The sequence below is a fragment of the Salvelinus fontinalis genome, chromosome 5 (genome assembly GCF_029448725.1).
Source record: "Salvelinus fontinalis isolate EN_2023a chromosome 5, ASM2944872v1, whole genome shotgun sequence".
Classification (NCBI taxonomy): domain Eukaryota; kingdom Metazoa; phylum Chordata; class Actinopteri; order Salmoniformes; family Salmonidae; genus Salvelinus; species Salvelinus fontinalis.
In genome coordinates, this window is record NC_074669.1 from 20,803,412 (window position 1) to 20,830,113 (window position 26,702).

Sequence of the window (26,702 nt, forward strand, 5' to 3'; positions counted from 1 at the left end):
TTCTGTCTTGAAGCCTTGCCTGTGTGTAAATCTGAAAAGTTTATTTCCCGTTAAACTTCGTAGAAAGTTAATTTATCTAAATGAACTTGCCCAGGTTTAATGACGTAGAAAGTTGATTTATTTAAATTAACTTGCCCATGTTTAATGAGGGCATTCTATAATAGAAACGGACCATACATTTGAAGAATATCTGATGAAAAGTTGTGTATAACTTCGTAGTCAACCCTGTGCCCACGGAGCGCCTATGCCCTGCGCAGTGCCAGTGGGCATTGTAGTTTGAATCCACGAGCCAATCAGAAGCCGCGCAGTGCTTATTCAGCAGGCTTTCCCATTCTTGTCCAATCAGATTACAGACGCCTTGTTTGCCTTGCTTTTTGAATTCAGATTGAGCGAGTTGACAGATTTATCCACGCGCAAATATATATATTTACTTTTTCGAGACGGCAATAACCTACAGATAGCTAACAGTGTCAATTCAGTTAGCCAGCCGCTAGCTAGCTAGCTGAACTGGTCGACTAGCCAGTTTACCACTGTCACCTGCGATTATTTGTTGTTAATTCCGACGGTTTATGTAAGTCTTAACATTTGTTTATTTTCCAGCAACCATGTTTATTAAGTACTGTAGTTAGTTAGCTTGCACACTAACGAATTTAGCTAGCTAACGTTAGTTAGGGTTTCATTTAACTAGTTGTCGTTAGTAACAACACGTTGTTGTGTAGGGTAATGTACAGTAGCTAACGTTTAGCCAGCCTGGTTCGTTTTTGTTAAACAACCAGTTAGCTAGTCTTTGATGAGGGTTTTCACTACGTTAATGCAGTCATAAATACACTTGAACTTGTGTTGTTTTGATAGTTAACGTTACATAGTTAATCAGATGTTGCTAACTGGGGTCGGGACGTCTGTCACGTTAACGTTGTTACGTCATGTTTGTAAAATAGTTTTCTGGAAATGTTTCTTAAATGCAACATTGGTTTTCAATGGAATTACAATTTTGTCGTTAGAACTGAAATTCTATAAAGATTTGTGATATAACATATTGTGTAATGGTATATTCATCTGAAATTAAGTAATATTTTGACAGAAATAGCTATATTTATCAACTTAGCCAAATACTAAAATATGGATTGGTTATCAAAAACATTTCTATGTATGGAGAACATCTAACTTCCTTTTTAGTAATATTTGTGTTTTTTTCTTTCTGGCTGAACTTGGAGAGAGAACCTCTTATTTTACTTTACCATAAGATTAATGGCAGTATTCTGAGACCATAAGCCATTTTTTTTTCTTTTCTTTTTTTTCTTTTGATGTGTAGGGGGGTCATCATCAAAGTTATTCTTTGAAGTATTTGGTTGTCCATATCTGCAGAATGTTACCCAAATCCCTGACTTGTCTACCATGTCTCAGTTTGGCACCCCTTTAAGCCCAATGTTTCCTTTTTGCAAAATTTCCAAAACTACCTCAATACTATAGTCTTTGAGAACTAACAAACATCAAAATGATGTTTGTTAGTCTGGGAGAATTGAAAATTCCAAAAACAATGAATTTAGCAGTATTGATTTTGTAATTGCTACTTTAAGCATAATAATTGGTCATGGCAAAATTCATTGAATTGAAGGAAATTAGCTTTAAAACAGCAAAATTCTCACAGTTCCAAGGCAGAATATGTACTGTAGAATCGCATGAAATTAGCTTTAAAACCGCAACATTTTCTTTCAGCTCCAAGGCAAAATGTGTAGAATTGCAGGAAATTAACTTTAAACTGCAACCATTTCTCTAAACTCCATTGAGAAAATGTTGAATTGCAGGAAGTTGGCTTGAAGATGCAACATTTTTCTTCGGCGCCAAGATGGGGGGCCTTGCCGACCATGCCCATCTTATCTAGAAAAAAAAACTGAATAAATCCTTGCCTAGGGTACCAGTGTGGTATCAGACAAGTTTGTAACGTTTCAGAGGCTACTAATACAACAATGTAGCCTAGCGGTTAAGAGGTTGGGCCAGTAATCAAAAGGTTGCTAGTTTGAATCCCCGAGCTGACTAGATAAGAACATCTGTCTGTGCACGTGAGCAAGGCACTTAACCCTAGTTGCGCCTGTAAGTCGCTCTGAATAAGAGAGTCTGGTAAATTACTAAAATGTAACATTTTTAATTTTATAGTAAAGGATGCAATTTAAGAGACCTTGTATTTGTGCAACCGCGGGTCTCACAGGGTTAAAGGGGAATGTCTAAATGTTTTGACTTCATATTCATCTCGAGCACCACCTCAACATACAGTTGAAGTCGGAAGTTTACATACACCTTAGCCAAATACATTTAAACTCATTTTTTTTACAATTCCTGACATTTAATCCTAGTAAAAATGACCTGTCTTAGGTCAGCTAGGATCACCACTTTTTTAAGAATTTTAAATGTCAGAATAATAGTAGAGAGAATGATTTATTTCAGCTTTTATTTCTTTCATCACATTCCCAGTGGGTCAGAAGTTTACATACACTCAATTTGTATTTGGTAGCATTGTCTTTAAATTGTTTAACCTGGGTCAAATGTTTCGGGTAGCCTTCCACAACCTTAAAACAATAAGTTGGGTGAATTCCTTTTGACAGAGCTGGTGTAACTGAGTCAGGTTTGCAGGCCTCCTTGCTCGCACACGCTTTTTCAATTCTGCCCACAAATTTTCTATAGGATTGATGTCAGGGCTTTGTGATGGCCACTCCAATACCTTGACTCCTTAAGTCATTTTGCCACAACTTTGGAAGTATGCTTGGGGTCATTGTCCATTTGCGACCAAGCTTTTACTTCCTGACTGATGTCTTGATGTTGCTTCAATATATCCACCAAATTTTCCTACATCATGATGCCATCTAATTTATGAAATGCACTAGTCCCTCCTGCAACAAAGCACCCCCACAACATGATGCTGCCACCCCCGTGCTTCATGTTTGGGATGGTGTTCTTCGGCTTGCAAAGCCTTCCTTTTTCCTCCAAACATAACGATGGTCATTATGGCCAAACAGTTCTATTTTTGTTTCATCAGACCAGAGGACATTTCTCTAAAAAGTACCATCTTTATCCCCATGTGCAATTGAAAACAGTAGTATGGCTTTTTTTATGGCAGTTTTGGAGCAGTGGCTTCTTCTTTGCTGAGCGGCCTTTCAGGTTATGTCGATATTGGACTCGTTTTACTGTGGATATAGATACTTTTGTAACTGTACATTCATCTCTAGGAGACAGAACGCGTCTCCTTCCTGAGCGGTATGACGGCTGCGTGGTCCCATGGTGTTTATACTTGTGTACTATTGTTTGTACAGATGAACGTGTTACCTTCAGGCATTTGGAAATTGCTCCCAAGGATGAACAAGACTTGTGGAGGTATACCATTTTTTTCTGAGGTCTTGGCTGATTTCTTTTTATTTTCCCATGATGTCAAGCAAATAGGCACTAAGTTTGAAGGTAGGCCTTGAAATACATCCAGAGGTACACCTCCAATTGACTCAAATGATGTCAATTAGCATATCAGAAGCTTCTAAAGCATGACATAATTTTCTGGAATTTTCCAAGCTGTATTAAGGCACAGTCAACTTAGTGCATGTAAACTTCTTCCCCACTGGAATTTTGATACAGTGAATTATAAGTGAAATAATCTGTCTGTAAACAATTGTTGGAAAAATGACTTGTCATGCACAAAGTAGATGTCCTAAACGACTTGCCAAAACTATAGTTTGTTAACAAGAAATTTGTGGAGTGGTTGAAAAACTAGTTTTAATGACTCAAACCTAAGTTTATGTAAACCTCCGACTTCAACTGTATGTGAAAATGGGGTGTTTCTGTTTTGTAGTAAAAAATGTGTTTCCAATGACATCAGTAACCAATTAGTAGGCAATGCCTACTCATAATTGGTTAAAATCACAATGCACACTTTTTTTACTACAAATCCTAGAAATGTGCCATTTTCACATGTTAATGTTGGGGTGGTGCTGGAAATGATGGATATAAAGTTGAGCATTTTTAGAATTGACCTTTTTAAGGACGCGGAAAATGACTGTACCTTTTTAGCAGGGCGTGTCCAACGTTGGACGGTATGCCCATAATCAGTAGAAAGTTCTAATTAGGAGGTCCTTGAATGCATCACTGAGCTTTGCCCAATAAATAATAGAATCCAATTGTTAGACACTACCACTCCCAGTGTTTCCCCTATATTCGTTGCCGCCACTCCAAAATATATAATTATAAAAATCTACTACTTAAACAACTAAAACCAGATATAAATTGTAGGAAAGATAATGGAGTTTTGTTTTAATAAGATAATATTTGAGGTCTAGCAATCACTAAAATAAAACTTGACAGTCGAGGCAAATCTCCCCCATTTGACTGTATGTCTGGGTCACTCAGATAGCAAAAGAACACTGCATAAGCCATGGCAAAATGTGTAGAATTGCAGGATATTAGCTTTAAAACAGCAAAATGTTTCTGCGGCCAAGAGGACAGACTCAAATTTTGGTCGCTGACTGCGGCATTGGCCATGCCCCCCCCCATGCTAACTTTGTCACCACTGAATTAAAGAAAAAAATCATAGGGGAAATGCTAAACATGAATGTCAATGTTTGGTCGCACATGCTTCATTCTACTTCTCGTCTGCGATAGCATGGTGCCCATATTGCAAGGCTGATTAGCTAAAACAGACAGGTGTATGCTCAAAGCGAACATACCACATGGAATTCATGTTTGGAATTTATTTAGAAGGAAGGTGGTTGCATCTAAGCGACATTTACCACAGCCTACTAATTACAACCGTCTACCAATTACGGATATGCATTCAATCGTGGTTTAAGTATCACCAGGCAGAGGCACATGTTGTCAAATAACTCCCAAGGTGGGTAGCCTATATGTTATAAGACCCGAATTCCACTTGGGTATAAAATGGACTACACACATTTTATTTTCATCATTTCTATTCCAAGTGGTTTGGCATTTGACACCTCACTCTCTCCTCAAGCTCTGACTTTACTAACTTTTGATTGTTTAGACAGGATTGTGCCAACACCCGTGTCACACTTCCATGGCTGACAGCAGCATAGTTACTTTGGGGATGGCTCGGAGCCTGCTGGTGGACTCCTCTGTGTATGACTCCAGGATGGCTGAGACTACTAAGGATGTATTGCTGGGTTTGGACTCTGAAGACATGGAAGGCAAGTTTCACCCTTCTCTCAATCAGTGTGATATTAACTGCTTTTTACCTGAGGCTGTCACTCAAAACAGGAAGAACTTCGTTTTATGATTGCTTTCACATTACCTTTGAGATTTACTGTGCCCTTGGTCCTCTATTCCCTTGTAGAGATGCTACCTCGGGTCGAAACCAGAGTTGTTCTTGTAGGAGAAGCTGGCAAAAATGGAGCACTTGTCAAAGCACTGCAGGTACCGTGCCCTAATGGTTTGAGCCCAGTTGTATGGGTTGTCATTGTGGAAACATCATTGCATTATGGTTTGTTGCGTGTGATTGTTTTCATTTTGTTTTTGAATAATGAGTACAGTGAGTATACAAAACATTAGGAACACCTGCTCTTTCCTTGACACACACTGACCAGGTGAATCCAGTTGAAAGCTATGATTCCTTATTGATGCCACCTATTAAATCAGTGTAGATGAAGGGGAGGAGACAGGTTAACTTTGTCTGTGAACGTGAGGCTACGGCACAGGGCTCAACTGTAGGAATAAAACAGGTTCACTCTTGAGCGACCGAGAAGCTTTTCGATCTGAAGGCTTCTTTAAATGATCTATTTTGTGTGCCAATCTGTAGTAGTGGCACATTCGTTGACAGCTTAATCAGAGGGGGCAGTCTGCTGAGTGATTCGACAAAAAAGTCGACCTGCTGCTTTCAACTTTATTAATTTAGCAGAACTTTCCCCCCCGGATAGCGTTTGACATTTGTTTGAAGTCCTTGCCTTCTGGGTTGTAATGACACAGGCCCGTTCAGAGAATTTGTCAGTTTGGTGTCGCCAGCTTGAGGTCAATGCTTCATTTTACAGGCCGTCAGAATAATGGAAGTCCCAGTGGTTAAGATTAGAGGAGGCGAACCGGGTGCTGAGACCGGAGAGAAATTGATAAAATCTATAGTCAATATGGTAGGTCTTTTTTCGGGCTTGGATTGTGTTGCATGCTTTAATCCATCAAGGGGGGTCTCTTTGCATGGGCAATCTCAAGGTGATTGGTGTGTAGCTGCAGCAGTATCCTCACAATTACCGGTAAATGTCACAGATTTATACTGTTAACACCTGGTGTCCAAGCTTAGATGTCTCTAACAAAATGATCTAACACGTTCACACTGTTTATTCCTCTAATGCTTTGTCTTCTGATGTATGGTGCCAATAATTCTGTGGGGGATTATGTATTTTATGAATATGGTTTACAGGTATCATACATAATTTCTCTCTTCAGCTCAATGATCTCTGATTTATATAGGCTGTGTTCTTGATTCAATTTCTGCTCGACTGAATTTACTGAGTTAAATCGAATCAAAATAACACCAGAGTGAGCACTGGAAATTGTTTCATGCGGCATTGAGCAATGTCATGGTGAGTGTCGGTCTGTCTCTCTGCAAATTAATGAACTGCTTTCAAGTACCTGAACTTTAATGTTTACCGTTTGCTCTAAACTCACCTACTTTAAATGTATCACTCATATTGCAATATAATATCATGATTATCAAATTACTCTATTGATATGAAAGGGCTGCTTGTGTGTCCCTACTCACATTAACAGCAACCTTTTTTAAACCACAGGATATCAACGTGCCTTGCATAAAGACCGACGATGTCAAAGAGTTTGGAGATGGAGAAAACACAGAGTTTGAGACGGTGTTCGTGCTCAAAGACTTTGCCTCTCCTGACTACATCTATCTTTACAAACATGACAACCGGATCGTGGGCCCCCCGGTTGTTCTGCACTGTGCGGGACGAGAGGAGGTAAGGACAGGAGCAAATCACTCCTGAAATATACTCTCACTCTGGGATGGCACTCGCAGTGCTCGGCTGTGGATCACTCCTCGCCGGTTCAAGCTATGAGGTTTTGACTGTTATGGTGCAATTTAGCATCGGCCTGCAACGGGAGGTGAAGTAAAACATGGCGGAAAAGTTGTGCTTTCAAGTTTAAGTAGATTTATATGATGGGTTTTGATTGTTCCCGTGAACCCTGAGAAATGCATCACTGTTGTCTGGGTCTAAGCAGAGCACCTGCTCAACTCAGTCAGATTACTGGGGAAGATGAACACACCCTTGGCCACAGATCACTGCAAACCTCACCAGTCACCTCTCCAAGATGAATGTAGATCTATGAAGGAATGCATCACAGCTCTAAAAACTGAAAAGACTTAAAATATGGCTGTATTCAGAATGAGAAATGACCTCTGCATCCATCCCCTTATCTACAGAGCCTGGTAACTTGGAGATCAACATAACACACACATACTTACAAATGCATAGGCCTTTCATACAGCTTTGCTACTGACCAGTAAAGAACCCCCCCCCCCCCCCCAAAAAAAAATGTACTTGATAAAAGCAGTGGAGGAAAGGATGCATGAGGAATGTTTCCAATATCTGAGATTTATAAGAACTATATTGTTTGTTGTTTCACACAGCCCCTGCCATTTTCCTCTCGTCCTCTATACTCTACCACCATGCTTAACTTGTCGCTGTGTTTCACCGGTTTCCGCAACAAAGAGGAAGTTGTAAGTGGAATGCGTTCAAGCTGATTGTCATTATTTGTAGCACTACCAAGTACCAAAACATGTTGGTTTTGTTTGCTTTTTAATGCTAAGAGATATGTGTTGGTTCCAAATGTCACTCATTGCCTACAACCCCTGCAGAAAAACCTGGTGAATCTGGTGCATCACATGGGAGGCACCATTCGGAAGGACTTCAGCACTAAAGTCACCCATCTCATTGCGTACTCCACTCATGGCGAGAAATACAAGGTTTGTAAAACACCCCTAACCATTCCTTCCATCTGGAAGAGCTCATGTATAGACCTAATCCATGTGATTTATTTTCTTCCCCACATGACATTTCATTTGCTGACTGAAGTTTTTGTTTTATTGATTCAGTGGTTCTGCTCGCTTTTCTCCACCCCCTTCGTTTTCTGAGTTGAAAGCTCAACTTGTTTAGATGTTTTGCTCCAGCACTTTAAACAGGAAAGTAGCCCAGCTCTCTTAACAGACATATTGAGACATTTTACATTGGAAAGTGAGTACTTAACAGAGTACAAGAATGAGATCTGTTTCAATACACATGCCTGTTTTCATCCTTGGCTTTTGAAGGAGCTTTTTACCTCTTGCAGTACCTGGCACACAGCCTACAGCTGTTGTAAAAGAGGGCCAAACACCTCAATCCTCTTTTTTAAAGAGTAGTTTCTGTACCATACTGGGCATAAGAGGCTGCTGAGGGGCTGGAACAGAGCAAATGGAATGGCATCAAAAACCATGTGTTCGATATATTTGATACCATTCAACTCATTCCTCTCCAGCTGTTACCACAAGCCCCCCAATTATCCTGTGATACCGGGGTATATCGTATTGCCGGTAGTGCACACAAGGGCCTCTTTCTTTCCTGACGTAAAAAAACAAAATAATGCACAAAACAAATGTAGGCAGCATGGATCTTGATCCAGGAGGGGATTGTCTCTGCTTTAACCAAGAAGCTGGATCTTGCAAGTTAGCCACTTAGTTCGCAAACCAAATGCATAGTTGGAGCCCTGATCTGAAGATAACTTTCTAAGATGTGCCAAATAAATGAACTTCTAGTTATAAACAGTAGCACCCACCCACCGAGCTTTAGGGAGCCCCCACAAAAAGGTACTGAATTGAAAATCGTACAGTCTGTATTTCATAATACCCCAGTATGTGGCATATACCTCCTAATATGACATCTCTCTGTGTCTCTTCTAGCTTGCTGTGTGTATGGGGACACCCATCCTCACCCCAACATGGATCCATAAGGCCTGGGAGCATAGAGATGATGTGTAAGTATCTCCTCACGCTACAGACAATGGCCAAAGCCAACTGCATTCCCAGTCCTCATTGTGGTCTTCACGTTCATGTCTGTACGTCAATGTATAATGTACATGTATGAGGGCTGACAACCACCTGTTCTTACAGTAGTTTCCATGCTGGTGATGAAGAGTTCCGCACTGAATTCAAAGTTCCCCCCTTTCAAGACTGTGTGCTGAGCTTCCTGGGCTTCTCAAACGAAGACAAGACCAACATGGAGGAAAGGACAATCAAACATGGTATTAGCCTGAGGTCTTAAATTTTCAGTATTTATTTTTTATTCCTTCATATGTTATATCTAGGCTTTACAAAAGCTACTCTGCAAGCACATTATCCTCCCTTCTATTATGGAGTACTTTTTGAGTTTCTAAAACTTTGTGTTTCTCCAAGGTGGCAGCCACCTGGAGGTTGGTGATCAGAAGTGCACTCACATGGTGGTGGAGGAAAACTCTGTCAAGGAGCTGCCATTCGTACCATCAAAGAGACTGTATGTTGTCAAGCAGGAGGTGAGCACTTCAATGTAGTAGGTGTCAGCTTACATCACCGTACTGGCGGTAGGCAGACATAAACATAAAACATTTCCCAGATCAGCCGTATGTCTGACTGAAGCATAATACCTCAAATTCATGTGCCTCAAATTCATGAATTTTCTAAAACATTGGCATTGTCAAGTCTGGGAAAATGAGCCTGGTTGTTTTCTTCTAAGGAGTATGTCAAATACGCATTTCTATTTAATGTATTTGGTTGTATTGATTGATAAACTCTTGCCTCACTTGGATGATCAATATTTAATTTTCCTTTCGACTAGACAAGTCATTTGAGCAGAGATGGTGAGCACTGGCGTTCCCCACCTTGTATCAATACAATTTTTCTTTGCTTTTTCAAGTGGTTCTGGGGAACGATACAGATGGATGCCCGAGCAGGAGAGTCCATGTACTTCTATCAGAAGGTAAGTTCTGTCTGTCAGTCAATCTGATTCATCCTCCTAATGCCCCTACACGAACCTCTATACAGTGGAATGGACACTGCTAAGATTCTATAAACTGTGTTGCGCACATCCTCATGAGTATCCCTCTTTGGAGGGAGTGAAGTGAGTTTGGGAAATAAAATACAAAAATGTTTCACATACAAACTTTGTCCAAATCAAAAAAGCTCCCCAAAAATAGGATGATCCCTGTGATAGAATGTTTATTTTGATTGGCAATGCTCTGCATTTTTCAAAGTCCATGTCTGGATTGTAAGAGAAAGCGTTCTTGGAAAGCATGTTAATGTTTTAATCAAATTTATATAAATCTGAGTATTCACAATAATTGTAGTATTGTGCGCTTGCAAACCAGTGGAGGCTGCTGAGGGGAGAATGGCACATAATAATGGCCGGAACGGAGCAAATGGATTTGCAACAAACACCTGGAAACCATGTATTTGATACCGTGCCACTGATTTGACACTTATAAGTGTAATTGCTTTGCATGTGCAGACGGATGATAAACTAGGTGAAATTATGGCTTCACAAATCTCATCACAATTTTGAACCTCTACCCTGCAGAGCTTAATCGAGCATCTGATCAAAATACGTGAGATTTTAGTTCTGGTTTATCAGAGATGACTTTCCACCACAGTGCCATCCTTCTTTTTACACACATTTTTCTCCATACACCCTCATCTGATGTGCCCATGTTTCTCCTACTCTCAGATGGACAGTCCTGTGCTGAAGAAGGCTGTGTCCCTGCTGTCCCTCAACACACCCAACAGTAACCGGAAGAGGAGGCGTCTGCGGGAAACCCTGGCCCAGCTCACCAAGGAGACTGAGATCTCCCCCTTCCCTCCACCCCGCAAGAGGCCTTCTGCCGAACACTCCATGTCCATGGGCTCTCTGCTGGACATCTCCAACACCCCTGAGACCTGCAAGGCCTTGGCAGGTGAGAGAGGAGCCACGGTCACTCATCAGCCACACATGTCATGTCACAGGGCTGGTAACACTGGGTGTTAGCCTGTCAACGGTGGTTAATAAGCGCCTCTGGCCTCGTTAAAAGTTAATGCAGGCAAAAACAGACAGGGATTATAGCATCATTAGTGTCTCATGTCAGCCCTGTCATAGACTAAGGAGGCGGTCACTGCTTGTTGCAGGGGGAGGCAGGAAGAACCAGCACACTCTGATATTCTGTTTGAACTCCCCCCAAAGAGACTGAACACCCTGTCTTTCAGAGCACAGTGTAGAGAGCAGCAGGCGTAGGAGGTGATGTGCTGAGGCCAACAGGCAGAGGAGGATGAGTGCCAGGGAGATGAGTAGGGGGACAAAGAGAGGCCCTTCCACTGCACTAGCACTGCCACCTCTCAGCAGGAAGCAGGGACCCCAGAGGCCCCCATAGGCCCTCAGGACAGGGAGTGTGTCCTCAGCCATTCCCCGGCCACAGAGACTGGGGAGGGTTCGTGGAGGGACTCATCACAGGAGTCAGTCTGTCTCAGCGAATGCCAGGAGATGAAGGGTCACTCAGTTGAACTGTCACTGTGGGGAAATCCGATTTGGCATGATATTAGAAATTATATAAGAACTGTCTAGATGATCAAAGTGGTGCAAGAATAGTAGGTTGAGCCTTAAAGCTTGGAGAGTTGACTGGAGAGTTGAGGATGAAATTATATGAAGGAATGGGATTATATGAAATACATTTAGTTGCATTCTGGAACTATTCTCACTAGCTAAGATAAAAGCCCCAAGTCTTCTGAAGAGTAGCCTTCACTTTGCATGTCAGAATCTCAATTTTCTAAACTATGTGACACGCAGGAAGTCAAAATAAGTACAAAAGTTGTGGGTAGTCAAAAGAAAACATGTTTTTCCCCACTGTCTCAATCAATATTCACCTCTTGACGATCCCTGGCTCTCTTCCAGAACATTCCCGGCCCTTGAAGAGCTCTACACCTGCTGTCCTGAAGCAGTCGGCTAGATGGCAGGTCTCCAAGGAGTTGTACCAGACAGAGAGCAACTATGTGGATATTCTCACCACAGTCTTGCAGGTTTGTTGCTGCTGCTGTGGATGTTGGGCTCACTTAGCATCACCGAGGCTGCTAGGGTCCTAATCAGGCTGTCCCACTGGTGCCTGAGTCCAGTGACCAGTGGGGGAGAAAATGAATAGGATTGTGTGCATCAGGACTGTCAGCCAGCCAGGCTCCCACTCACACTGCAGAGCTCTCTGCTGCTCATCGACCCAAACCTCAGGCCTGTCCTTGTCTCATCGCTCCTATTCTCACATCTTCCTCCTCTGCTCGCTACATCATTACTATGATACCAGTAGAATGAAGTTGTTCAGCAAACCTCATTACCATATTTCCTAAATGGTGTAGTGTACTCTACTTTTCCACGTACATCACCTTGTTCTCTTTCACCCTGACCCATGCCCACTCACCCTCACTCGTATGCAGTCACCAGTAGTTTCCCCTCTCTGTCCCATGCCCACTGCACCATGCCAGCCCAGGAGACAGATGGCCGGCTTCACATCGGATGGTCTTTAACACTGACTGCTGACCCCATGTCCACTGCCCTCAAGTCAGTCCGTGAACTGGCCTGCCAAGAAGTGGGCTTGAATACCAATTATCCCATTATGATTCACACATGTTGGGCGCTTGTTAAAATGTATTTTTATTAGAAGGTAATTCCAGGCCATTTTGAGCCTTTTGATTATACTTTTTACAGGGAAAGCTGAATAGAGCTTTACTAGATCAGAGGACTTTTTAATGGGAATCATTTCTTGTAGTTTATTAGGGGACCTACTTTCACTGTTTGTGAGTTTTCTATGTCTTTGATAAGATGATGGGGAGGCAGGGTGGTCTTTTATAATTAATACTTACCTGCACTCTAAAATGATTTGGCTTTCTACTTTTATGAACATTCTCATGGGACTCACTATTTCAGACTGAATAGTTCTGTCTGTATTGGGGGTGTATGTATTGATTAAGGGAATAGTGGGTTAAGTCTGAGTCTCACCTGAAACTTCTGTTCCTTTTAGCTGTTCAAAGTCCCCCTGGAAAAGGAAGGCCAAGTTGGTGGACCCATTTTGGCTCCGGAAGAAATCAAGACTATCTTTGGCAGCATCCCAGAGATCTTCGATGTACACACCAGGATAAAGGTGGGCACTTCTCTCCTTGAAATGTCCCAAGATGACCTGAACAAGAGTTTAATCTGCAGTGAAGTCACCTAAACGCCCTCTGTCTCTCTGCTTATTGGGTTGATTTGACAGGCGGATCTGGAGGAGCTGGTCATGGACTGGTCTGAGAACAAGAGTGTCGGGGACATCATTCTCAAATACGTGAGTATAACAGGGCTTTGTTCTGAATGTTGTATTGAGCCATTTTGGACATTCTCACTCAGTTCCTTTCTGTCTGTCAGTCTAAAGACCTGGTGAAGGCTTACCCACCATTCGTCAACTTCTTTGAGATGAGCAAGGAGACCATAGTGAGGTGTGAGAAGCAGAAACCAAGGTTCCATGCTTTCCTCAAGGTATGTGACCTCTGAGACTATGTACATTTGTGTATACATCCACGTGAGTGTAGGTTTAGAAGTTACCATATGCCTCATGCTAAAGGTCATTCATTGCTTGTCTCTTTATGTACAGTAAACTTGAAGAAAATGTCTCAGTCTGTGTTGTGAATGTGAGTGATTGTCTGTGTGTGTAAGTAAGCCGCAACATGTCTGTCAGGTCTCCTCGTGCTTCAACAGCAGTGTTTTTTTCTTTTCTTTTTTCTTGCCTCCAGATCAATCAGGCGAAGCCCGAATGTGGGCGACAGACGCTGGTGGAGCTGCTGATTCGCCCTGTGCAGAGACTGCCTAGCGTCGCCCTTCTCCTCAACGGTAGACTACACCACGCGCACACAAACACACTTGACAGCCAAATCTTGAGCAACATGGTACATATGTGGCATGATAGAAGTACTAACTATAATGCATTCTCCTCACCTGCATATGAAGAGAGCGCTTGATTTCCGACTAAAATGTCACAGGAAATACTGATAGATGCTCCTCGCCTTTATCCACAGTTGTTATAAATCTGTCGGTCATATCAGTTGTTTGCCCTTGGCTTTTTTCACTGTTCTATCAATTATATATGTCAATGTTCATTGACCCATCTATTTTGCAGATATTAAGAAACACACTGCCTGTAACAACCCTGACAAAATCACTTTGGAGAAGGCAATCGAATCACTCAAGGAAGTTATGACGTGAGTCAACTGTGCACCACCGGCCATGCATGAAGCATTTTGCTGTAATTAAGTTAAAGCCTCATTCATTAGCCATGCATTTACATAAAGTGATTGTAGCATCAGTTGGCTAACGGAATTTATTTGTCCCCCCCCAGTCACATAAACGAGGACAAGAGGAAAATAGAGGGACAGAAGCAGATCTTTGATGTCGTCTATGAAGTTGACGGCTGCCCTGTAAGTTGTTTGTGCATTTCTTCACTGGAATGTGGCACGCTTTGTTGAGCCTCTAATCCATTAATGGCTGTCCTCCAGCACCATAACGGCTAGGCCTCTCCCATAACGGCGTTAATGGCTGTCCTCCAGCACCATAACGGCTAGGCCTCTCCCATAACGGCGTTAATGGCTGTACTGCAGCACCATAACGGCTAGGCCTCTCCCATAACGGCGTTAATGGCTGTACTGCCGCACCATAACGGCTAGGCCTCTCCCTTTGCGTTAATGGCTGTACTCCAGCACCATAACGGCTAGGCCTCTCCCATAACGGCGTTAATGGCTATACTCCAGCACCATAACGGCTAGGCCTCTCCCATAACGGCGTTAATGGCTGTACTCCAGCACCATAACGGCTAGGCCTCTCCCATAACGGCGTTAATGGCTGTACTGCCGCACCATAACGGCTAGGCCTCTCCCATAACGGCGTTAATGGCTGTACTCCAGCACCATAACGGCTAGGCCTCTCCCATAACGGCGTTAATGGCTGTACTCCAGCACCATAACGGCTAGGCCTCTCCCATAACGGCGTTAATGGCTGTACTGCCGCACCATAACGGCTACGCCTCTCCCATAAAGGCATTATGGGTGTACTCCAGCACCATAACGGCTAGGCCTCTTCCATAACGACGTTATGGCTGTACTGCAGCACCATAACGGCTAGGCCTCTCCCATAACGGCGTTTATGGCTGTACTCCAGCACCATAATGGCTAGGCCTCTCCCATAACGGCGTTAATGGCTGTCCTCCAGCACCATAACGGCTAGGCCTCTCCCATAACGGCTTTAATGGCTGTCCTCCAGCACCATAACGGCTAGGCCTCTCCCATAACGGCGTTATGGCTGTACTGCAGCACCATAACGGCTAGGCCTCTCCCATAACGGCGTTAATGGCTGTACTGCAGCACCATAACGGCTAGGCCTCTCCCATAATGGCGTTAATGGCTGTACTGCCGCACCATAACGGCTAGGCCTCTCCCTTTGCGTTAATGGCTGTACTCCAGCACCATAACGGCTAGGCCTCTCCCATAACGGCGTTAATGGCTGTACTGCAGCACCATAACGGCTAGGCCTCTCCCATAACGGCGTTATGGCTGTACTGCAGCACCATAACGGCTAGGCCTCTCCCATAACGGCGTTAATGGCTGTACTGCAGCACCATAACGGCTAGGCCTCTCCCATAACGGCGTTATGGCTGTACTGCAGCACCATAACGGCTAGGCCTCTCCCATAACGGCGTTAATGGCTGTACTGCAGCACCATAACGGCTAGGCCTTTCCCATAACGGCGTTAATGGCTGTACTCCAGCACCATAACGTCTAGGCCTCTCCCATAACGGCGTTAATGGCTGTACTCCAGCACCATAACGGCTAGGCCTCTCCCATAACGGCGTTAATGGCTGTACTGCAGCACCATAACGGCTAGGCCTCTCCCATAACGGCGTTATGGCTGTACTCCAGCACCATAACGGCTAGGCCTTTCCCATAACGGCGTTAATGGCTGTACTCCAGCACCATAACGGCCAGGCCTTTCCCTATGCGTTCACCCTGATATCCCTATTTATTTCAGCCAATTTCCACAGGATGCATTTTTTGCACTGTTCACTGCACATTTATAGCTTGTAATTCATGGATTATTGCGTTGGAGTTAACTTGATAATGTGTGTGTGGCGAATTTGTGTAGAGCTGTGTGTATGTGTGAACCAAACTACTTTTCTGTGTGCTGAAGTCCTCTTTTCAGGTGATAATAGTGGAGATGAGTTGGGACTAGAGGGAGTGAATTAGTATACTTTTGGCTCTGGGCTGTGAGTATAGCTCTATCTTGATTTGGATAAGCAGAGCATCCAAATGAATAAACATAGTTTGATGATATGGTTTTAAAGGAATAATGGGACTGGAAATGGAAATTTCTCCATCAGCCGTGCAGTGAAATGACCAATCTGTAGAGTTAGACCCATTAATACCAAATATGGCGCTTTAAATGAGGCCTGTGATTGAATCATGAAGCTCTCTCTGGTGACCGTGTTTGTTTGTTTATTCACGAATGGTTGCTGGATGTCTTTTTGGTTGTGTGATATTCATCCCGTCTGCTCGCTCTCTCTCTCTCTCCTCCTCAGGCCAACCTGCTCTCGTCCCACCGCAGCCTGGTCCACAGGGTGGAGACCATCGCCCTGGGAGACAAACCCTGTGACCGAGGCGAGCACGTCACACTCTTTCTCTTCAATGACTGTCTTGAGGTAACGCCCACATCAATGAAGTAATACCAACATTGAAAACCTGCTCATCTGACACTCCAGCCAGGCTCAATGATATGCTGAATATTTTAACCCTGGTCAACATTTCACCGTATTGACTAGTGATGGCCCAGATATGGCTTTAGGTGTTATAACTTTACAATACACCCAAAACGCCCTCCAAGTTAATGCCATTGCTCATTTGAGAAAATCTTGCCCGTCCTCTATTCCCCCCCCCCCACATTATGAAATCTTTGGGACTTGAGATGCTAAAAAAATGCAAATTCAGTAGCAAAGAGCCCCACTGGCTGATTATTTATGGGTGTGCAATCTATCGTTGCTGACACAGCTTCTTATCTGGCTCCTAATTAGTGAAGTGTTGCATTAGAATGGGGGTTAGCAATCAAACCCAGAATGGGTGTGGGCGACGCGGCCTGATTCAGGAGTGTCAGAGCAGCCTGGTAATGAGCATGGGGAGAGCAGGGGCTGCACTCTTCAATTATTCATTGATTAGCTCCTCTGTATTCAGATCTCCCCTACCCCCAATAGATATCACCATACCTTCATGGGACAGACCCAACCCCTGCCTGAGCCCCCACACAGGCCAGTTAAACACATGCTAATGACTGGGACCGTTTACCTTTTATAAAAGGCCCTATCGATTTGTCACAGCTTACCCACTACCTCCCCTGACATACATGCATACATGCATACATACATACATACTTCACTTCACTTCACTGGAGAGAGCGATTAGGTAGGGGTGAAGGCTTGAGGCTTCCATACTTCAACTGTGTATATATTTGCAGATTGCCCGGAAGAGACATAAGGTGATCAGCACATTCAGGAGTCCTCTGGGCCAGACGCGATCTGCAGCCCAACTCAAACACATCACCCTCATGCCTCTGTCCCAGATCAGGAGGGTCCTGGACCTGCAGGATACAGAGGGTGAGTGAGCCCCAGCCCCTGGCATGTTCTCTACCTGCCTGCCTACCTACCTACCTACCTATCAAATGCTGTTAGTCACATACACAGTTTACAGCAGGGATAAAAGGTGCGAAGAAATGCTATGTGCTAGCTCCCTCAATGCAGAACATTTACATTTACATTTTACATTTAAGTCATTTAGCAGACGCTCTTATCCAGAGCGACTTACAAGAACATCAGACAGTAATAATAAAAGTCAAGTCAAAAATGAGAGGTTGTGAACATAGTAAAAATGGACTGTATTACACTGTGTTTAGAAATATAAAGTAGGTAGTGTCTTGGTCACGCTGTGGAATACCTAGTATATAATAGAACAGCAGCGTTGTCTGTGTGTGTGAGAGTTCTGAGTGGCTGTGTTTGTGTAAGGATTGGATGTGTGGGTAGTCAGTGCAAATAATCTAAGATGCCGATAATGAGGTGGAAATAGTGTCTAAGGTGCAGATCTGTAGGGAGACGGCTAGGGTTAGCTGTTCAGCAGTCTGATGGCCTGCTTACCTGCCTACCTCACAGTGTTTAACATCCATTACTAAGCAACATGACCACTCCTTGTTTGTGCTTCTTTTGGGTCGATACACATTCCCTGAGCAGGTATATTGCTCCATTCCGTTTTCCCTGTATCGGGAAATGTTATTCATAAGCATACTGGATAGCCTAATATTTGGAGTCAACACGGACTGAAATGGCATCCCAGACATAATCAAGCAAACATCTCTCCCACTAGCAGTGACTCAGCTTGTTTGGCCTTGTAATGGAGCTGCTAGGTTTAATTTCACCGTCAATATGTACTATAATGACAAGCAGTGTATGTTGATACACCAGAGATGGCCCTCAATGCGTCTTAAAGAGAAATGGGATGCATGTTTTTCAACAATTAGTTTTGCCAGCTAGACTACTGACATTTTTGAGTGGTCCAAACCTTGCTCATTTCTCTCTTCTCTCTCTCAGATTGCCATAATGCCTTTGCCCTGGTGGTGCACCCGCCCACGGAACAGGAGAATCTTCTCTTCAGCTTCCAGCTGACCACTGAGGATACGGTGAAGTCAACCTGGCTGAAGATGCTCTGTCGACACGTAGCCAACACTATCTGTAAGGCTGACGCGGTGAGAGATGTAGAGTGAGACAGTGATCCACTGAGCCGCTATAGGCTCATCGTGTTGGGTTGGAGGGCTCCTCCTGAGAACACATGTTGCAACACATGTTGCCTGTCTGTCTGCTCCTCTCATTAACACAGCCAGACAGGCTGAAGCGACCAAGGCATCCCTCACCGGTCTGATGTCCTCGTGCAGAGCATGGTGTATGGACTCTTTAGAGGTTGATGAGGACACAAATGCAATTATTTTGGCCAGTTTTAGTACACTTACATATCATGTTGCGTGAGTGGCCTTTTTGGTCATTTCAATCCTATTAGATTGTCCTCTGTGGTTAAACTGGAAGACAGATTAATGTAATTAGAAGCGGAATTGTACTAGAACTAACACTAAAGACATAGATGGGTTGTTTTATCTCTCCACAGGTCTTTTCACTGATGTAGTATTAGAGCTTGAATGAGGAAGCTAACTAGTAATTGGCTGCCCGGAGACAGACGTGTATTTCCCATCATAATTAAAAACAGGCGTAATAAGCTTCGGAGGTGAGCCCAGCCAGTCCCAGCTGTCAGGGGTGAGCTGTCCACTAGGTGGCGACTTAAACCTCTACTACAGGCTGGCCTTGCTATCTTAATTGATTCACTGGCTCTCTCCGCACCCTGAATACCAACCAGTGAGCTCCAGCTGCATGTAAAAACAGACAACAGTTTCTCACTATGCAGTTTGACAGCGAAGCAGAATGGGCTGGAAATGTATTTATACTTGTTTCTATTTTAAACAGGAAGATCTAATTCAGTGCACTGAGCCTGACTCTGTCCAAGTGAGCACAAAGGATATGGACAGCACGCTGAGTAAAGCCTCTAGAGTCATCAAGAAAACTTCAAAGAAGGTAAAATGGGCTCTGAATTAGTCCATCTCTCCTGTATTCCACACAAGCACATGTTGGATATTGGACAAGCTGACTGTTAAACAGAGCTATTTTCAAAATCAAATCAAATTTTATTAGTCACATGCGCTGAATACAACCGGGTGTAGACCTTACAGTGAAATGCTTACTTACGAGTCCCTAACCGACAGTGCAGTTTCAAAAAATACAGATAAGAATAAGAGATAAAGTAACAAGTAATTAAAGCAGTAAAAAAATAACAATATATACAGGGGGCTGCCGGTACAGAGTCAATGTGCAGGGGCACCGGTTAGTTGAGGTAGTATGTACATGTAGGTAGAGTTAAAGGGACTATGCATAGATTACAACAGAGAGTGGCAGTGGTGGGGAGGGGGGGCAATGTGAATAGTCTGGGTAGACATTTGACTAGATGTTCAGGAGTATTATGGCTTGGGGGTAGAAGCTGTTTAGAAGCCTCTTGGACCTAGACTTGGCGCTCTGGTACCGCTTGCCGTGTGGTAGCAGAGAGAACAGTCTATGGACTAGGGTGGCTGGAGTCTTTGACAATTTTTAGGGCCTTCCTCTGACACTGCCTGGTACAGAGGTCCTGGATGGCAGGTGGTGATGTGGACACCAAGGAACTTGAAGCTCTCAACCTGCTCCACTGCAGCTCCGTCGATGAGAATGGGGGTGTGCTCTGTCCTCTTTTTCCTGTAGTCCACAATCATCTCCTTTGTCTTGATCACGTTGAGGGAGAGTTTGTTGTCCTGGCACCACACGGCCAGGTCTCTGACCTCCCTATAGGCTGTCTCGTTGTTGTCGGTAATCAGGCCTACCACTGTTGTCATCTTGACATAATTTTGAGTCTCAGGGTGGTTTTGAGTGTTTGATTGTTTAACCCCCAGGTAACGAGAGCGTTTTCCTTCACCAAAACACCCAAACGGGTAATCCAGAGAGCATTCATGGCCAACAGCACCTCCGACGACAAGAGCCCTGGCCCCAGCTCAGAGAACATGATCCACGTTGGAAGCAGTGCCACCCTGTCAGTAAGTCCATCCATCCACCCACCCACCCACCCGTCTACTTCAAAGGTCCAGGCCTTGAACAAGGTTTGTCTCATCAAGTCGAGGCTAAAGGGGCATAGTGCAAGATAAAAGAGCAATGGCAGAAGAATCTTGAGTCATTTTAGGATTTTCAGATGGTTACTCTAATTGTACCTTGTTTTTCTCTGAAAATCAATTTGCAGCGCTCTCCAAAGCATAGTCCTGAAAGGGTTGCGTAATTAGGTGATTGTTGACGTCTAATGGTGAAATTGTTGTTCTGCCAGTGCAAGCCATTTTCCTTTTGAAGGAACGGCTTCAGTTTTTCAATTAATGATGACACATGACTGTTTTGAACTTTTCTCCTTTTTTATTCAGTTTAGCTTTATTTCCTGTTCTAACTACATCAAGTCAGGCTTTATTTTATCTCAGTCTTTTTCGGACCTTTTCTATACTTTTATTAGAATGGAAAAGATGAGTCATACAATACTAATTATTTGAAAAAAGCTACTGCACTCAAACTTTGCTATTAAAAAGGGATTTTAAGTGCAACTTGATGCAGTAGTGTGATATGCAGTGTCTGACCTATGAGTTGACAGGGTCTCTCCCATGGTCTGTGACCCCCCCCCCCATGCTTTGCTCTGTGACTGTAGATGGCCCGCTCCACCTCAACATTCAATCTCAGTGGTTCTACCAAGAACTCTGCTGCTGCGGTGCAGCGCTCTAACTCCCTGGACCACCCACCCTGTCCCCGCCTCCGTGTTCCCGTCTGTATTCATACCCCAGACCCAACCCCTAGTCCAACCTGCCCTGAGGAGTCCCCACGTAAGCCCCAACCCACCCCCACCAGGCCCCCTTACTCTGCTGGCCCCCCTTCCTGGAGGGTCCCGTCCAAAGAGAGGCTTCCCCCTGGTGCCTGCAGGGACCTGCTGGTCCCCTCTGACCCCACAAGGCAGGCTGCTTGAGGCCCTGCAAAGAGACCCTCCTATAGGCGGCTGACTGACGTGAGCATCACCATGCTTGGTTTAATACCCCTTTTTAACTCACTGGGATAGGTGGTGGCTCTTTCACTAACTCCTCATTCCTGGGCTGTGGTGGCTCTCTCTCTCTGGCTCTCTGTGGGCTCCCTCCTCTTGTCTCTTATCTGCTGCACACCTCACTCACTCAGCTCCACTAACATCAGCTTGCAGCGCCGGGCAGATGCTCACTTTTAGCTTTTACATAATCCCTCTCGATCCATTTTGGAAAATGGAGGAGTGTCTTACAACAACAGATTATTTGGTTATGATCTATGGCTTCTAAAACAAAATGTGTTGTGGTGACAGTGATTTACATTTTTCTTCCACTAATTAAATAAATCCAAAGTTGTGTGCAGCATTATGCTTTAGTGTTTGGATGGACACTCCAGGCCTTTTGACAATCTGTCACTGGGCATTTGTGAAACAGTGGCTTCATGCGTGTCCTGACTCTCCTGTTCTGTATGTCCTCGCTGTGCCACTGCTATTGATCCTGCGCCCTCAAATTTAAACCGTAATGTCACCTCAAATCTCATTAACCTGACTGGGCCCTGTCGAAGTGAGAATGTGTTATGGTGGTTATAGCAACAAGCAAATGGTGAGAAGGTGCTGGTGCATAAATTGGGTTGCTATTCAGGCTGGCCTTTACTCTCACTCTGGCTTTAGCCGGCCACAGCTTTACTGAAGGAGGATATATTATACATGACGCACACCTGTTTACGCTCCTACGTTCGTTAACACTCCGGTTTCCTTAGGGTAGACTCTTGATGAGGGTGAAATATGTATGCATTTTAACCAGCCAGACCTTGTGGTTCCCCGGAAATCACCCTGCTTTTATGCAGCAGCACCTTTCATGTTGGCCTCCCCAAGTTGCCCCGGTAACATATAAAGGTTCATTTTCAATAGATCCGATTAATGATCCGATTAATCCACAGTAATGAGCAGCACAGGGACAGAGAGAGGAAACCACGTCTTTACAACATGGCAAAATGTTGAATGGTTTTGGAAGTTGGGGGAAGTATAGTAATATTGTATTGGCATCACTCGCTCGATTAGTTCAATGCCAACATTTGGCTAGGAAGGCAGACTGGCACTGGGGAAAGCTGAATGTAAAAGTAATTAAATGAGACTTCCATATAAAACGACCTTGTATCCTTCACAAAGCACTTCCCACGATATTGCTTTTGCGGACCACATGACAATCCATCTTCGTGCCGTGGCTTTTAAAGGTCCACCAGGAGTCCCAGCGTGTACATGTGATCAGAAAGCCCTCATGTTGAATGACTTAAGTGCTCACTTGAGCATTTGCTCATCTCTAACCCTTCAGTGTAACTCATTGTCCTTAAACTAACACTCAAGGGGTCGTTTCTGTTTTGGAACCCAATCAATTTCCTAATTTAATTAATGTCCCTGTTCTGTTCCCTCCAGGCGATGCACTCTCCCTCCATGGTCAACCTGCCGTCCATGTTTGAGAGGAAGTACCACACGTTCAGTCGCTCCACATCCCACCTGTTCTGATTGACTCTTAGAGGAGAGAAACCCAGCAAGCTGTTCTGCACTGTGCACCACTCACTGTAATTCAATTAGCTCACCTCTCGGCAATGTTACTGCGGATTGGCACATCCTGTAATTGTTTAATGAACGCAAGTTCATACAGATAATGTGTGGCTTGGAAAATGAAAGATGGATACTCTTGTATTTAGTGTTTACTTACAATGTTAAAAGTTGACCTCATGTCTTAAACATTTGGGAACATTTGATTAACATGTATAGGTATGATATTTACTGACATATTTTCTGTATTTTTGTCGTGGAGGGATATAATTCACTGAATGATTAGCCAATAAATGTGTTACTTTGTATTTTGGGAACAAGCCTGTTGGCTTCACTTACTATAGTTTCCAGCTTTTATAAAGCTCTTGAAATGTTTTTACTTTTTGATGATATAAATGATCAGGATTAGGGGAACAAAAGCTACTGTTTGCTATTTTGTAAGTGATTGTTTTATGTTGTCAAGTGGATATGTTTTTCAGGAGGGACTAAGGGGATGATGTTGCATTACACTACATTTATTTTCCAGAATCATTTTATAAATAGTCTATATACAAATCCTCTTTCTCTTGCTATTTATGTGTACATTTGCCTCCCTTTTGTCTGTCATCTATAATTGTTCTGATTTACCTCTTGTCATAATTGTCTTCCACTATGTGTATTCCATACACTTACACATGATCCAACGTTAAGCTTATTTTTGGTGGGTTATTCAGTTATAGGATGTTGTTCACGACTTCTCTTACATGATGAATGGAAAAAATGAATAATTAACTCCCATTCATCTTGATTGAATAGTGACTATTATTATGCAAAGTCACTTTATGGTTTGTAATTGAATTGTTTTACTCAATTTTAATAAAAATGCCCAATATTGAATGTTGTGTGTTTTTAGGAATAGAAAAACTAACATGTATCTCACGTCCAGAGCAAAGTCCTGCTCTATAAACAATGCAAGAGAAACTTCATCCATTTACTTATTCAGTCAGTTACTTCTAATGTATTATGTCCTTGGTGTATTATCCTCCTTACTTAAGGGGGAAAAAGTGAATCTGAACCATGTAGGCATCTGCAGAGAAATGCATGGAATTCACTTTGCAAATTACCATGAAGCAATAAATTGCTGCCTGAAATGAATTTGGAAAATGTTAACTGGATGCCATTTGCTTGCCCTAAGCATCCTTTGACCCCTCTGTTGAACTGTTGTCCTGAATAGCACACTAAAGCAAGACATGGCAGCAATTTCTATTGTCTCCATTTGAGCAATAAATGTACATTAGCACAAAGCAATCAGTCTGTGATCATGTGTAAAGCAATGCGTGATAATTGTCCTTATTTGGCACTTTCTGCTACAGCTACTGGCCTATTAACGTTCAGGTAACTCACTTCAGGTGTCAACATTTTTGGTATTCATGTCACCGCAGCTCAGTATAGCACACGAGTCCGTTCAAAGAGCCAGACTAAAAGCAGTCTACTGGATAGTGAGGCAGTGCAGGAGCCCTGAGGCATAGAGAGACCAGGGAATACCACAGTGGAAAGGCACCAGGTGGAGGACACACTCTTCATATTTGACTTTCCTCCACAACAAAGCAGATATGTCAGGCCAGTAGAGGGTGAACTGTGAGGATGAGCCTTGGTGAGATTAGAATGTTGTAGGGGCTTAAGTCTTGTGGAAATGTTTTCATTTTTTGGGGGGTGGGTGAGGGTTATCGGTAGTAGAGCACCACCATAAGTGAAAGTGATTTGATTTGAACTATTCCAGGGTCATAGTCTTGTCTGTGGTCCACACATGTGAGCCATTACATGAATCTAATCGTATTTGACTATCAAAGAAATGTCAACCCTAATTAACTGTCAGGTCTGTGTAATGCGACTGTTTGACTGAATTGTCTCAATTTATATATATATTTTTTTTATGGGTGAAACTAGTTTTGTGGATGAAAGTTTCCCTCTGCCATTTGAGCTTGTATCATCTTGGAGACAAGACACTATACCATACCTCTGAGTCATCCCATAGCTCTTCATTGTCACCAATGACCTGACATTGGCTCTTGGTATTGATCATCGCTAATGATGCTATTTGCACATACCCTTCAACTATCAATTAGGTTGTCTGCTGTTTGCAAAGTGAATACCGTACAAACATCCATGCATGTGTAACAATTAAATAAATTAAGGGTTTCTTCCTGAAACAGCTGTCAGGTTCCTCCTGTACCAGGGGGTATTGTCTGCCTACAACAAGGCCTTGATGGATTACCATAAATGAAAATGTAATTAGGACCTCACTCTATCAACTCCTTTGGTTGGATTAATTCTGATCACAAATGACGACCTGATATTTTAGGTAACTTAAAATGCCATTGGTCTATCTGCCTGCACAATGAGACACCTCTGAGGGAGCGGTGATAGCACAACATGGATCAATGTCTCAAATGAAGAAAAATGGGTCCATGGCATGAGGATTTACAGCATTTATGGCTTTAACAGGTGAAAAACAGTATTGACTTCCCACTTAGGGGAGTTTCATCACAAAACCCACTGAAATTGCCAACTACTTTAATGATTTTTTAAATTGGCAAGATTAGCAAACTTACTCGTGACACAACAAAAACAATCTCTGAACCTACTCATCCATTCGTAACTGACCAAATTATGAAAGACAAGCATTGTCATTTTGAATTCTGTAAAGTGAGTGTGGAAGAGGTGAAAAAATTGGTGTCTATCAACAATGACAAGTCACCTGGGTCTGACAACTTGGATGGAAAATTACTAAGGATGATAGCGGACTATACTGACACTCCTATTTGCCATCTCTTCAATCTAAGCCTATAGGAAAGTATGTACCCTCAGGCCTCGAGGGAAGCAGAAGTCATTCCGCTACCTAAGAATAGCAAAGCACCCTTTTATTTTTTATTTTAAGCCAGATGTGGAGGTCCTGGGCTGGCATGGTTACATGTGGTCTGCTGTTGTGAGGCCGTTTGGATGTACTGCCAAGTTATCTAAAATGACATTGGAGGTGGCTTATGGTAGAGAAATTAAAATTGAACTCTCTGGCAACAGCTCTGATGGACATTCCTGCAGTCAGCATGCCAATTGCACACTTGTGGAATTGTGTTGTGTGACAAAACTGCACATTTTGTAGAGGCCGTTTATTGTCTCCAGCACAGGATGCATCTGTGTAATGATCATGCTGTTAATCAGCTTCTTGATATGCCACACCTGTCAGGCAGATGGATTGTGTTCCACATGCTTTTTGTGTGTGTGGAACATTTCTGGGATATTTTATTTCAGCTCAAAAAACATGGGACTAACACTTTACATGCTGCGTTTATATTTTTGTTCAGTATATATGGCACAGCTGTCAATTCTTTGGTCCTTAAATGAAACGGGTATACTTTTTTATTTATCA

At 43.2% G+C, this 26,702-nt stretch overlaps 1 protein-coding gene across 6 annotated transcripts; it reads left to right on the forward strand.

Annotated features, from left to right (window-relative positions):
• The first annotated feature begins 356 nt into the window (after nt 1-356).
• On the forward strand, nt 357-24,172 carry LOC129855299 (protein ECT2-like). 6 transcript variants are annotated; one of them, XM_055922810.1, is made up of 26 exons: nt 357-571; nt 5,021-5,183; nt 5,330-5,409; nt 6,021-6,116; nt 6,774-6,956; nt 7,628-7,717; nt 7,856-7,963; nt 8,933-9,006; nt 9,143-9,273; nt 9,425-9,540; nt 9,921-9,983; nt 10,728-10,953; nt 11,922-12,046; nt 13,036-13,155; nt 13,267-13,335; nt 13,416-13,526; nt 13,781-13,877; nt 14,164-14,245; nt 14,383-14,461; nt 16,612-16,731; nt 17,538-17,676; nt 18,661-18,815; nt 19,582-19,689; nt 20,592-20,732; nt 21,380-21,730; nt 23,171-23,257. In XM_055922810.1, exons 2-25 carry the CDS (start codon nt 5,054-5,056, stop codon nt 21,689-21,691), a joined length of 2,955 nt encoding a protein of 984 aa, XP_055778785.1. In that variant the 5' UTR covers nt 357-571; nt 5,021-5,053; the 3' UTR covers nt 21,692-21,730; nt 23,171-23,257. The 6 variants fall into 6 exon arrangements, with proteins under 6 accessions (XP_055778785.1, XP_055778786.1, XP_055778789.1 ...); XM_055922811.1 differs by having other exon boundaries at nt 5,025-5,183; XM_055922812.1 differs by lacking the exon at nt 357-571 and adding an exon at nt 2,539-3,366.
• Nucleotides 24,173-26,702: the final 2,530 nt, after the last annotated feature.